This window comes from Pogona vitticeps, chromosome 5, assembly GCF_051106095.1.
Source record: "Pogona vitticeps strain Pit_001003342236 chromosome 5, PviZW2.1, whole genome shotgun sequence".
NCBI lineage: Eukaryota > Metazoa > Chordata > Lepidosauria > Squamata > Agamidae > Pogona > Pogona vitticeps.
This window is the reverse complement of record NC_135787.1, coordinates 115,514,726-115,527,500: the sequence shown is the minus strand read 5'-3', so window position 1 is coordinate 115,527,500 and position 12,775 is coordinate 115,514,726. Positions and strand designations below refer to the sequence as shown.

Below are 12,775 nucleotides of genomic sequence, written 5' to 3'. Positions count from 1 at the left end.
AGCTCATACTGAAATAAATCTATTCAGTTTAAAGCTGTCCCAATACTTCATTTTTAGCATTGTTTTCCTTTTGTTGTACAACTTCTGAGAATTCTCTGAAATCTTCCATTGTTGACAGTGGGTGTTAAATACGGCCTTCGCGAATACGGTGTTAAATTTGTTTGTCATGCTTTTACCTGCTACTACCTGAAAAAGCTATAAATGTATCTCTGCAGACTGCTGTAACCCATAATTCATACATCTCCACAACTTTGTTTAGAATATACTGTACTTTTCTATTTATAAGATGACCCAATGTATAAAATGACCCCCCATTTCCTAACCCCAAAATTAGAAAATTTGCATGCTCACACCCGTTTGATCCTGAAGCCCTTTCATGGCTTCTTCAGGATTAAAGGGGTGCAAGCGTGCTGTCCTTTCATGACTGCTTTACCCTGTGGCTTCACAAAAGGCAGGGAAAGTGGCTGCCTTCCATGTATAAAACAACCCTCAATTTTTTGTCTAATTAAGTAAAAAGTGTCATTTTATATACAGAAAAATATGGTAATGGGCTCAGATTAAAGGAAGCCAGATTTTGGTTGAAATCTGTTGTTTGTTCTGGACCTCTCAGCAGCTTTAAATATCATTGACCAGGGTATCTGTCTGGCCCGTTTCATGAGGATGTGACTTGGAAGCACTGTTTTACAGTGACTTCAGTCCTCCTTGGAGGGGAGAACTCAGAAGGAGGTGTTCTATTCCACACCTTGACTGCTCACCTGTGGGGTCACTTAAGGGTTCTGTTTTGTCTCCTGTGTTATTTAACATTTATATGAAACCACCGGGAAAAATTGTCCAGAGTTTGGGAGTTTGCTGTCACCAGTATATGGATGACATTCAACTCTATCTCTCCTTTCCATTTAAATGCTAGGAAGCTGTTTTGGCTCTAGATCAGTGTTTGATGTCAGTAATGGACTTGGTGTGGAAACTGAAACGTAATCCAGATAAGATATAGGAGCTCCTGGTCAGTAAAAATGCAGATCAAAGAATAACGATGCAGCCTGTGCTAGATGGGTTAATATCTCTCTCTGAAAAAACAGGTGCGCAGCTTGGGGGTACCCCAGGATTTGTCTCTGAGACTGGATGCCCAGGTTTCAGTGGTGGCCAGGAGTGTGTTTTCCACAATTAAAACCAGTGTGCCAGCTGTGCCCATTCCTGGAAGGTTTGATCTGGCCATGGAGACATATACCTTAGTTACATCCTGGCTGGATTACTGCAACACAATACATGGGACTGCTTCTGTAAAGTGTTTGGAAATTTCAGTGGCTTCAACATGCAGAAGCCAGATTGCTAATTGGGACTGGTCACAGACATCACATAACCCCCCTCCCCCCATTACAGCAGTTCCACTGGCTAGTAATCCATTTCCGGACATAACTGAAACAAGTGGTTTTAACTTATAAAGCCTTAAATGGCTTGGGGCCAAACTATCTCAAGTGTGGTTGTTGTGGGTTTTTCAGGCTCTTTGGACGTGTTCTGAAGGTTGTTCTTCCTAACGTTTCGCCAGTCTCTGTGGCTGGCATCTCCAGAGGACAGCACTCTCAAGTGTTCCTTTATGAGCCCGCTTGCATGTTGAGATATCAGGAGAGGTCTTTCTCTTAGTCCTGCCACCTTCACACGTGCATTTGGTGGGGACACAGGAGAAGGCCTTCTTAGTCAATTTTCCCAGACATTGGAATTGGCTTTGCAGGAGGCCAGGCTGGCCCATCTTTACTGTCCTCCTGCAGGCAGGCAAAGAATTTTCTCTTCAGGCAAGTTTTCCCTTAATGACTGGCTTCTTGAGTTGGGTTTTTTTCATGGATTGTTGTGCCTTACTACTTTGAATCTGTTGTTGGTGTGGTTTTGTTTATCATTTTTAGTGTGGCATTTGTTTGATCCATGTTAGTATTTGTATGCTTACTGTTTTAAGCTTTAAATATTGTATTTGAATTATGTAAGCTGCCTTGGACCCCCTTTAAGGAGAAAATTTAGGTAAAATATTTTAAATATTGATGACATTTCGGCGCCAGGTCAAAACCTTCCTGTTCCAGAAGGCTTTTAATTGAAATAACATCAACTGTGGGTCCTGATGATGGCAATTTTAATTGTATTTTAATTGTATTTTAATTGTATTTTAATCATTTTATTTTTATTGTATTGAATTTTAATTATTGTAAGCCGCCCAGAGACCTCTGGGTAGAGTGGGTGGCATATTAAATAAATAAATAAATAAATAAATAAATAAATAAATAAATAAATAAATAAATAAATAAATAAATAAATAAATAAATAAATAAATAAATAAAACTTCCTAATTGTTAGAACAGTATGATAATGGAACTAATTACTTTGAGAGGTGGGGAGTGCTCCAATGTTGAAGGCATTCAATGGAAAATTAGATAACTACCTGTCAGTTATACTTTGGATTTCTGCAGTGAGTAGGGGTTGGACTCAATGACTGTATAGGCCCCCATTCATTATTCTATGACTCTACGATGTGCTGATTCATCACTCTATGATAAGGAATTTAAGACTGAGATTAGTGTCCCAAGACCATCAGATGTTCTCTTGGGTAACCAATACCCCACAAAGTGGTGGATTCCAGTAACCCATAGGTAGCCCACTTTCTAATTTAAGATCCTGTTACCTCTTCTGTCTATGCTTTGCTTCCCTGCTCCTTCCACTCCCCAGTTGCATCAGTCTCTTTTTTGCAAAATGAAGTATACATTAAAATGTTTCTATGACTGTAAGTGTTACAATTCATGTTCAGCCATTTCTGCAGATGTAACAAAGCACATCCTATTGTGGTTGTTGTGGGTTTTTCGGGCTTCTTGGCCGTGTTCTGAAGGTGGTTCTTCCTAACGTTTCGCCAGTCTCTGTGGCCGGCATCTTCAGTTTGCTGTCCTCTGAAGATGCCGGCCACAGAGACTGGCGAAACGTTAGGAAGAACCACCTTCAGAACACGGCCAAGAAGCCCGAAAAACCCACAACAACCATTAGATCCCGGCCGTGAAAGCCTTCGCAAATACACATCTTATTGTGTTTGACACCTCAACAGAGGGAAAAAAATGGAGCAGAACTGTTATTGTAGGGGTGGACAAAGTGCAGCCTTCCATTTCTTGTTGGATCCAAACTCTTGGCTTTCCTTGCAACTGGCCATCAGGGCCAGCTTGGTGACTGAGCAGGAAGGAAAAAGGTGCCCTGTCCTGAAATGGAGACAGGAAGTGACCTTTCTGATCAGTCCTTGAACTAGCTATGTGAGATAGGACTGTACAAGAACATCTAGAAGATTGGATTTTACCAGTCCCTGTTGTTTAGCATACTTTTTGTTTAATAATTTCAACATTAATCAGGTGTTTTCAGGTATGAAGGACCCATACTGTATAGGTCTATGCTACAGATTATAATTAGCATCTTAAATGTATCATGAAATGCAAAAGAGAGTCATGGCAACATTGTCTAAAACATAATATGCTCCTAAAATTGCACAGCATAGACATCACCACATATAACATATTACAGGAAACTTGGAATAATCAGTGGATAACTGAAATACTTGGGTTGGTTCCCAAGAATTTCCTTCTATCCTCCAACACAGCCCCAAATCTTGAAACCCACCCACCCCATCTTGTGTTATTCAGATGCTCATAATGTGCTGAAACCCATTGCAGAATATTATACTGTATAGGTAACTTGCTAAATAGCTAAATCAGGTCTTTTTACTAGTGGGTTGTTTTCTTTTAAGCAGGAAGGTAAAAGGAAGATGGAAAGACTATTTCCATAAAGCTGAAACGTTAAAACCAAACCACCACCCCCAACAGCACCCTGTATTAGTTTGCTGCTATTGGAACTCTCTATCAGCTGCAATTTTTGCACTGGATTTTAAAAAACTAAGTCTTCAAATTGGCCAGAATCCTATTGGTTAGTCACATTGGTGTAGGTGCAATGGAATGAACATCAGCAGCAAAGTCCTGTTAATTAAAGAGGAGCCATATGCATCCCTCATTACACATCAGTTCATACAACTGGCATATGATAAAGGATATGAGTAGTGAGTTAACTAGTAGCAATTTGCTGCTGCAATGTATGCCACAACATTTATGCCAGCATAGGCATTAATAGTTAAATGTACTGTATTCTCAAAGGCTTTTTTGCAAAATGAAGTATACATTAAAATGTTTCTATGAATGTAAGTGTTAGAATTCATGTTCAGCCATTTATGCAAAAAAGCTTGAAGGCTTTTTGTAGCTGATCCCACAGCTACAAATATTCAATCACAGACAGAGTTCTAACTCCTGTCCCCTGAAGATGCCAGCCACAGAGACTGGTGAAACATTATGAAGGAAAACCTTCAGAACACATCCAAACAGCCCCGAACAGCAATTAATAGTTACAGTTTATTCAGCCAATCAGATTACACCAATCACTACCTTGGTGCATGCGCTCGTAATCTCAAGATTAGATCACTCTTAACGCGCTCTACGTGGGGCTGCCTTTGAGGCTGACACGGAAACTTCAGGTGGTGCAGAATGCGGCGGCCAGGCTCCTTACAGGAGTGAGAAAATACCAACACATCTCTCCAATGCTGGCCGCATTGCATTGGCTGCCCATCTGTTTCCGTGTCAACTTCAAAGTTTTAATGCTTACTTATAAGGCCCTAAACGGTTTAGGACCTCGATATTTGGTGGAACGCCTCCTCCCACCAAGGTCTACCCGGATCACCCACGCGAGTCAGGAGGTGAGGCTGAGGAGCCTGACGCCGAGAGAGGCCCGGAAGGAGAAGACACGAAACCGGGCCTTCTCGGCGGTGGCTCTTCGCCTCTGGAACAATCTCCCTCTGGCGATTCGCATGGCCCCCATGCTGGGCACCTTTAAAACCCAATTAAAAACATGGCTGTTTATTCAGGCCTTCCCTACAGCCAACTCTTGATTTTTTCTTACTTTTCCTTTTTATTTTTACTGCTGTTCTTGTTTGATTATTATGTATTTCTCTATGTTTTATTATTTGATTTTATATTTGGAAGCCGCCTAGAGTGGTCCGGTGGGCCAGATAGGCGGGGTATAAATTAAATAAATAAATAAATAAATAAATAAATAAATAAATAAATAAATAAATAAATAAATAAATAAATAAATAAATAAATAAATAAATAGATTATGTTATGATGTTATGGGACAAACAAAAATTCATTTCAAGTGAGGACTGTACTGTCCTAGTAGACATTGGCCTCAATATGAACTTTACTTTGCCTTCAGTCTAATTGACTGCATTATTGTGTCAGGTTTAGTAGGAAGATTAATTTCATCCTTTCAACAATGCTGCAGTTAGTCAGTACTACAAGGAGCTCACAACAAAGCACTAAAACCTGAATAAATGTATTAGGTTATCATGTATGTCAAATGGCAGCGAATGCCATCTCTGCAATTTTTTTCAGCAGAAAACATGAACAAATGAGGGAAAGGGAACAGCAGGGGAAGTTTTTGGAAAGGGAGATATATTTCAGACTTGGAAAATGTTTGTTAAACAATTTGGTATAAAATGTTTTCCAAACATGTCAGTTGAACCATTAATTTAGGATTCTTGATTACTTATTTGTTTATAATGTTTTCATATAAACAACATCACATCTGGCAGAACAAAGTATGACTGAAACCCTACAGGCCACACAACAGAAATGAAACAAAAAACAGGAGCACATTAAGAAATCTAGATGCTGAATGATGAAAGCTAAGGCATTTGAACTAATATGAGCAGCAGCGGAGTTTCTGCCACCTAGTGGTCATTAAACCTGTTACCATGTGATATTTTCATTGACTACATTTGGTTTTCATTTAAGCCCCGAACAGTGTCTTAATCAGCCAGAACGTGAATGCAACTGGTTCATTCCTGCTTCAGCCCTCCCTTTGCTCAAATGAGTTAACAAACCAGGAAAAGGAAAATTCATATGCTCTGAGCCAACAATTATGACTTTTGTACTTTAAAAAGACAAGATTCTTAAACCAAATTCTGATTTAAGCCTATAGCCTAGAATACAAGCCAGCCTTTTCTGATCACAATAAACCACAGTCTTGGATTTTGCTATCACGTAAAGTTTTCTTATAAAGGACGGGATGAAGCCACAATCACTGGGTGATATCTAGCATGTTGCTTTTTCTTTTTCTGGTTTATTAGTAATCATTCATGGCTTAACATTATGTGTGCAGCCAGTGTGATAGTAGAAATACTACAAAAAACCTCAGAAAACTCTGCTTTTGGACATATTTACTTAGAAGTTAGTTCCATTGAATCTAATTGGATTTATTCACCTGTTTTTGCAAACAAAATATACAGCCCAGTCTTGTACATGTGTACTAAGAATTTAGTCATATTAAATTTAATTGAAAGCTGCAGTGGCTGAAATACTGTTGTGTGGTTATGGAAATAACGTAACTTCTAGACATGAACTGCTACTATGTTGAAAAATCTCTGTAAGCATAATTTGTTGCATGCCAGGACACCACTCAGTTTGCAATGGATAATGTTGATAGAGATTATACTTAAGGAAATTTGCTTTCAAAATTTATCTTGTCTGTGTAATTGTGTGGCAGGATTTCAGCCAGTATGTTGTTATATTGTAGCCTACAACTGAAAAGGTATTTGAGATGTTTTTATTCAGCCTTTGTTAAATTCTATATTAATAAATGTTTATTTAACCAATTGTATAGGCATAGTTTATATCCTTCTTTTTCTCTGTCATTACTTAAGAATATGAGCAAAAGTTGTGTTAAGTAGTGCCTATGATGTCATGTTTTCATCACTGTGGGTGTTCCCAGCCCTTCAGATGCCTAGTTTTTGCTGACTTGTAAAACTGCCTTAAAATGTTTTCGTAAACTAAATCTGTTGCAGAGCATGATGTCCTTACTTGTAATTATATGCTGCAATTTTCTTTCTGCAGGCTTTCATTTATGGTTATTGTGGGCTTGCATTACTTATTTATTTTGATTGCAATATAACTACATAAAATGAATGTCTTTAGTATGAAAATACCACTAGATGTAACAAAAATAGATTCAAGTAAATGTAGCCGTATACTTTCAGAGCATATTGACCTATTGTCCAACCCACTTTCCTTGTTTTATTGACTATAAATAATAAAGTATTTCCTGCAGATAACTTATGCATTGTAACCCTGTGCTTCTTTGCTCAGAAGTAAATTTTACCATGCTCAATGACACTTAGTGTTCAGCAAAAAGTGCACAGCATTACTTCTTTAGACTTTTACGTGAGAGCATTAGTCCTGTCATTCTGCTTTTGTTAGACTAGATGCTTCATGACTAATGGAATGAAGTGCATGAGAAGACTGTTTAATAATTTAATTTATGTTTGTAATAGCAGTGTGATGTTAATGTTATAATGCCATCCTTTATACAACAGATGATTCATGTATTTTTATTTAATGCATAAACGTTTGGGTTTACAATCAAACAAACTACATTTTAAATCAGGTTTTAGTTAAAATACAATATATGTATTTAACAGTGTAATTCTATGCATATCTACTAAGGAATAAGCTCCAACAAGAGTAGTGGAATTTACTTCCAGGTAACTGTGTAAAAGACTTCAGCCATGAGGGATGATATTAAACAGTATGAAGTACATGAAACAAAGAAAAGTGAAGCACAATAGCTTGTATTCAGACAAAGAGAAACTCCCGTAAAACCCCAGTATCCACCCATGTTATTAGAAAGCTGTTAGCTGCAGTATCAAATTGCATCAGAAATGTACATGCAGGTATGCTAACTAATCTTTACTTCTTTTTTGCCTGGTAAAGGAGCTTCCCAAATTTACAATACTTAAGTTTAGCTTATTGCAGAAAATTCACAGACAAAGGTTTACAGTACCTCGGCACTGGAGGAGGATGTCACAAGCTCATCTATTTGGATGTTTCAGGCTGCCTCCAGGTTTGAATTTCAGTTTCCTTCTTCATAGTACAGGAAAGGGAATCCTCTAAAAGGACTGGCAGTACCCGGCAGTCATAGTATACTAAACTGGTGAAAGCGCTGCAGCAAACTTTTGAGAGGTTTTAAATTACATTACCACAGCTGCTTAAATTTTTCTGAGCAATAGCACTATAGGCTTTTGGCTTTTTTCCCGAAAGGGTGTAAGTATAAACAACCAGTCCTTATTGCATAATGAAAGCATGCATTACTTTGGGGCTGGACTTAAAACATTCTTGCTTTGTGCTGTGTTACTTCCATATATACAATTTGAGTGTCCAGATCTGCTTAGCTTAAAAATACTCACGTGTTATTTATTGAGCAAATAAAAATAAAGTTCCTGAGGGGGGCAGAATTTTCTGAAAAAGAAATCAAATTGCCAATACACTTTCTAATAGCAGCTTTCTGCTTTTTTTTTTTAAAGTCTAATATGGAATACTTACTTGCTACTGTTTCAGCAAGGTCTTCCACCTATATACTCCCTTTGGATTAAATTTTGGATATCTTTGACAGCATGAGAGGATTTTAAAACTCTAGGGGAAAAAATAAAATAAAACTATGTAGACAATCAAAATTGTGTTATGTCTGCTTGGGTACAAACAGCTTCATTATTATATAAAAAAGGCTGTGTAGACAAGTTCATACGGTCGGAGCATAACTTACAGAGTTCCATACATATTCCTTTGGAAAGGAAATAGTTTGATAATTCTTATAGAATTCAGACAGTTGTGTGTCTGTTAGTTTGGGAACAAAATTAAACTGTCCAAAAATACGGAACTGGCTTTTGCATTAGTTGGGGAGGGGTGTATTCATTATGTACATAGAAATATAGTCATTTGTAAATTAAAATCAGAAGAGAATGTTGAAGAGAATGTTCTGATCTTTTTCAAGGCCCATGCTCAATGTCTTCTCGTACCATGCTGAGTCTGTACGTGAAGGGGGGGATGATACGATTGTCCTGTGCAGAGCTGGCTCTCTATTGAAGTAGACTGGGGTGATTGTTTCTGGTAGCAAAGTATTGGGATGCAGGCAGGATGACCAGAGCCCCTGATGTCTATCCTGGGAAAATCCTGTTCCTCAGCTGTGCCTCCTCTTTCTACTCTGCTATGGACTATCATATATCCTTTTCCTCTTCCTCCTGGCCTGTCCGATCCTTCCAGCACAAGGGTACCAACCTGACTGCTTGTCATACTTCCCTTTACTTCATTTTTGTTGTTCTTGTTTAGTTGTTTAGTCATGTCCGACTCTTCATGACCCCATGGACCAGAGCACACCAGGCCCTCCTGTTTACCACTGCCGCCCAGAGTTGGGTCAAATTCATGTTGGTAGCTTCGATGACACTGTCCAACCATCTTGTCCTCTGCCATTCCCTTTTCCTCTTGCCTTCACACTTTACCAACATCAGGGTCTTTTCCAGGAGGTCTGGAAAAACCATAATTTTGACTATGTGTACTTTTGTCGGCAAGGTGATGTCTATGCTTTTTAAGATGCTGTCTAGGTTTGTCAGCACTTTCCTCCCAAGAAGCAGGCGTATTTTAATTTTGTGGCTGCTGTGACCATCTGCTCTGATCACGGAGCCCAGAAAAGTAAAATTATTCACTGCCTCCATATCTTCCCCTTCTATTTGCCAGGAGGTGATGGGACCAGTGGCCATGATCTTAGTTTTTTTTATGTTGAGCTTCAGACCAGTTTTGGCGCTCTCCTCTTTCACCCTCATTAAAAGGTTCTTTAATTCTTCCTCACTTTCTGCCGTCAGAGTGGTGTCATCTGCATATCAGAGGTTGTTGATATTTCTTCCGGCAATCTTAATTCCAGTTTGGGATTCCTCCAATCCGGCCTTTCCACATGATGTATTCTGCATACAGTATAAGTTAAATAAGCAGGGGGACAATATACAGCCTTGTCATACTCCTTTCCCAATTTTGAACCAATCAGTTGTTCCATATCCAGTTCTAACTGTTGCTTCCTGTCCCACGTATAGGTTTCTCAGGAGATATATAAGGTGGTCAGGTACTCCCATTTCTTTAAGGACTTGCCATAATTTGCTGTAGTCCACACAGTCAAAGGCTTTTGCATAGTCAATGAAGCAGAAGTAGATGGGAGTTCTCGGTCCACATACTGCTGAAGCCTACCTTGTTGGATTTTAAGCATAACCTTGCTAGCGTGTGAAATGAGTGCAATTATATGGTAGTTGGAACATTATTTGTCTCTGCCCTTCTTTGGTATTGGGATGTAGACTGATCTTTTCCAGTCCTCTGGCCACTGCTGAGTTTTCCAAACTTGCTGGCATATTGAGTGTAGCACCTTAACAGCATGATCTTTTAAGATTTTAAATTGTTTAACTGGAATGCCATCACCTCCACTGGCCTTGTTGTTAGCCATGCTTTCTAAGGCCCACTTGACTTCACTCTCCAGGATGTCTGGCTCAAGGTCAGCAACCACACTATCTGGGTTGTCTGGGACATCCTAATCTTTCTGGTATAATTCCTCTGTGTACTCTTGCCACCTCTTCTTGATGTCTTCTGCTTCTGTTAGGTCCCTACCATTTTTGTCCTTTATTTATTATTTATTTATTTATTTATTTTATTTATTTAATTTATATGCCGCCCACTCTACCCAGAGGTCTCTGGGCGGCTTACATGTCCATCTTTTCACTAAAGGTTCCTTTAACATCTCCAATTTTCTTGAATAGATCTCTGTTTTTTCCCTTTCTATTCTTTTCCTCTGTTTCTTTGTGCTGGTCATTTAAGAAGGCCCTCTTGTCTCTCCTTGCTATTCTTTGGAAGTCTGCATTCAATTTTCTGTAGTTTTCCCTATCTCCCTTGCATTTTGTTTCCCTTCTCTTCTGTGCTATTTGTAAGGCTTAGTTGGTCAGCCAATTTTCTTTCTTGCATTTCCTTTTCTTTGGGATGGTTTTTGTTGCTGCCTCCTGTGCAGTGTTATGAGCCTCCATCCATAATTCTTCAGGCACTCTGTTCACCAAATCTAGTTCCTTAAATCTGTTCTTCACTTCCACTGTGTATTCATAAAGGATTTGGCTTAGATTATACCTGACTAGCCCAGTGGTTATTCCTACTTTCTTCAGTTTAAGCTTGTGTTTTGGTATTAGAAGCTGATGATCAGAGCCACAATCAGCTCCGGGTCTTGTTTTTGCTAACTGTATAGAGCTTCTCCATTTTTGGCTGCAGAGAATATAATCAATCTGATTTCGGTATTGCCCATTTGGTGATGTCCATGTGTAGAGTCGCCTCTTGTGTTTTTGGAAAAGAGTGTTTGTGATGACCAGCTTGTTCTCTTGACAAAACTCTATTAGCCTTTGCCCTGCTTCGTTTTGAACTCCAAGGCCAAACTTATCTGTTGTTCCTTTTATCTCTTAACTCCCTGCTTTAGCATTCTAATCCCCTATAAATGAGAAGAACATCTTTTTTTGGTGTCATTTCTAGAAGGTGTTGTAAGTCTTCATAGAATTGGTCAATTTCAGCCCCTTCAGCATGGGTGGTTGGTGCATAAACTTGGATTACTGTGATGCTGAAAGTTCTGCCTTGGATTCGTATTGAAATCATTCTATCATTTTTGAGATTGTATCCCAATACAACTTTTCCCACTCTTTTGTTGACTATAAGGGCTACTCCATTTCTTCTATGGGATCCTTGCCCACAATAGTAGATATGGTAATAGTCTGAACTGAATTCACCCATTCCGTCCATTTTAGTTCACTGACACCCAGGATGGCAATATTTATTTTTGCCATCTCCTGTTTGACCATATCCAGCTTACCAAGGTTCATAGATACGACCTGAGGGGCTCATCTTCCAGCGTCATATCTTCCAGCGTCATATCTTTTAGCCTTTGTTTCTGTTCATGAGGTTAGGTGGGGGTAAGAAATGCATACAGATAGAGGAAGGTTGCTTCTTTAGGTACCCTGTGGCACAAAGGCCAAACCGTTAGTATTTTCATGACCACAACAAAAATGAAAAAGAAAAATAATTGGGCAAGGGGGAGAGAAACTGACATCCTTATTGTTGCCTATTTGCTCAAAGCTCATGCAACAATCATCCTGCCTGGTGGAATTGCTGTAACTGGATATATAGTACAAAGTAACCTCAGTCTGAGCTCTCCTTAGTACAGTACTTTGGTGGTAGAAGTCTTCATGGAAGATCTTAGGCTTTAGTGTCACTCGCCTCATCCCCTTATACAGTTCACTCTGTTGCATTACTTTTGGCTTATCCTTTCCTTCATTCTATTTGCTGACCATCTTTTCAATCTTACGAATGCTGTATGGAGTATGAAGGATCTCATGTGCCATTTATCCACCTTTGGGGTGAACAGTGGCTCTTTGCTCTGCCTCATACTTGCTCCAGAATAGCATACAACCCACAGTTCAGTCATTTTTGCATATTTGTTTGAAGATAGGGCACATACTCTGTGTTAATTGTGAATTTGTAGCATACTGCAGTAGATGTAACTCCAGTATCTTCCTTAGGATCTATTTTCTAAAAACCTTTTGCTCTTCAAAATCAGATCTCAGTGGAAGGCTTCAGGAATATTGGCAACAGCTGTAGTGGTATCCAACATCTGACAATTAATGAAATGCCTACTCTGACAGACCGTTGTATTCAAGTAAGAAACAATAACCTTCATACAGCCTTGCATTTAAGAACTAACCTGATAACCATTAACAAGAACACACTTATGCAGACAACTGTATTAAGTTTTATACAGTAATACCTTGGTTTATAAATGCCTCAGTTAACATAATTTTCGGTTTATGAATGGAAATCTG

General features: G+C 38.9%; 2 protein-coding genes across 6 annotated transcripts in view; one reads left to right on the top strand and one right to left on the bottom strand.

The window, feature by feature from the left end:
• LRRC17 (leucine rich repeat containing 17) overlaps nt 1–8,254 on the bottom strand; it is a 28,260-nt gene extending 20,006 nt beyond the window's left edge. Inside the window, exon 1 of the mRNA XM_020790026.3 lies at nt 7,897–8,254. The gene's annotated coding sequence lies outside the window, so the exon portion shown is untranslated. The remainder of the gene's footprint in view (nt 1–7,896) is intronic.
• FBXL13 (F-box and leucine rich repeat protein 13) overlaps nt 1–12,775 on the top strand; it is a 94,017-nt gene that overhangs the window by 51,392 nt on the left and 29,850 nt on the right. For all 5 annotated transcript variants that reach the window (XM_020790023.3, XM_073000700.2, XM_020790025.3 and 2 more), the window contains 2 exons: nt 7,827–7,956; nt 12,514–12,612. In XM_020790023.3, the coding sequence (XP_020645682.3) occupies nt 7,827–7,956; nt 12,514–12,612 (229 nt within the window). The remainder of the gene's footprint in view (nt 1–7,826; nt 7,957–12,513; nt 12,613–12,775) is intronic.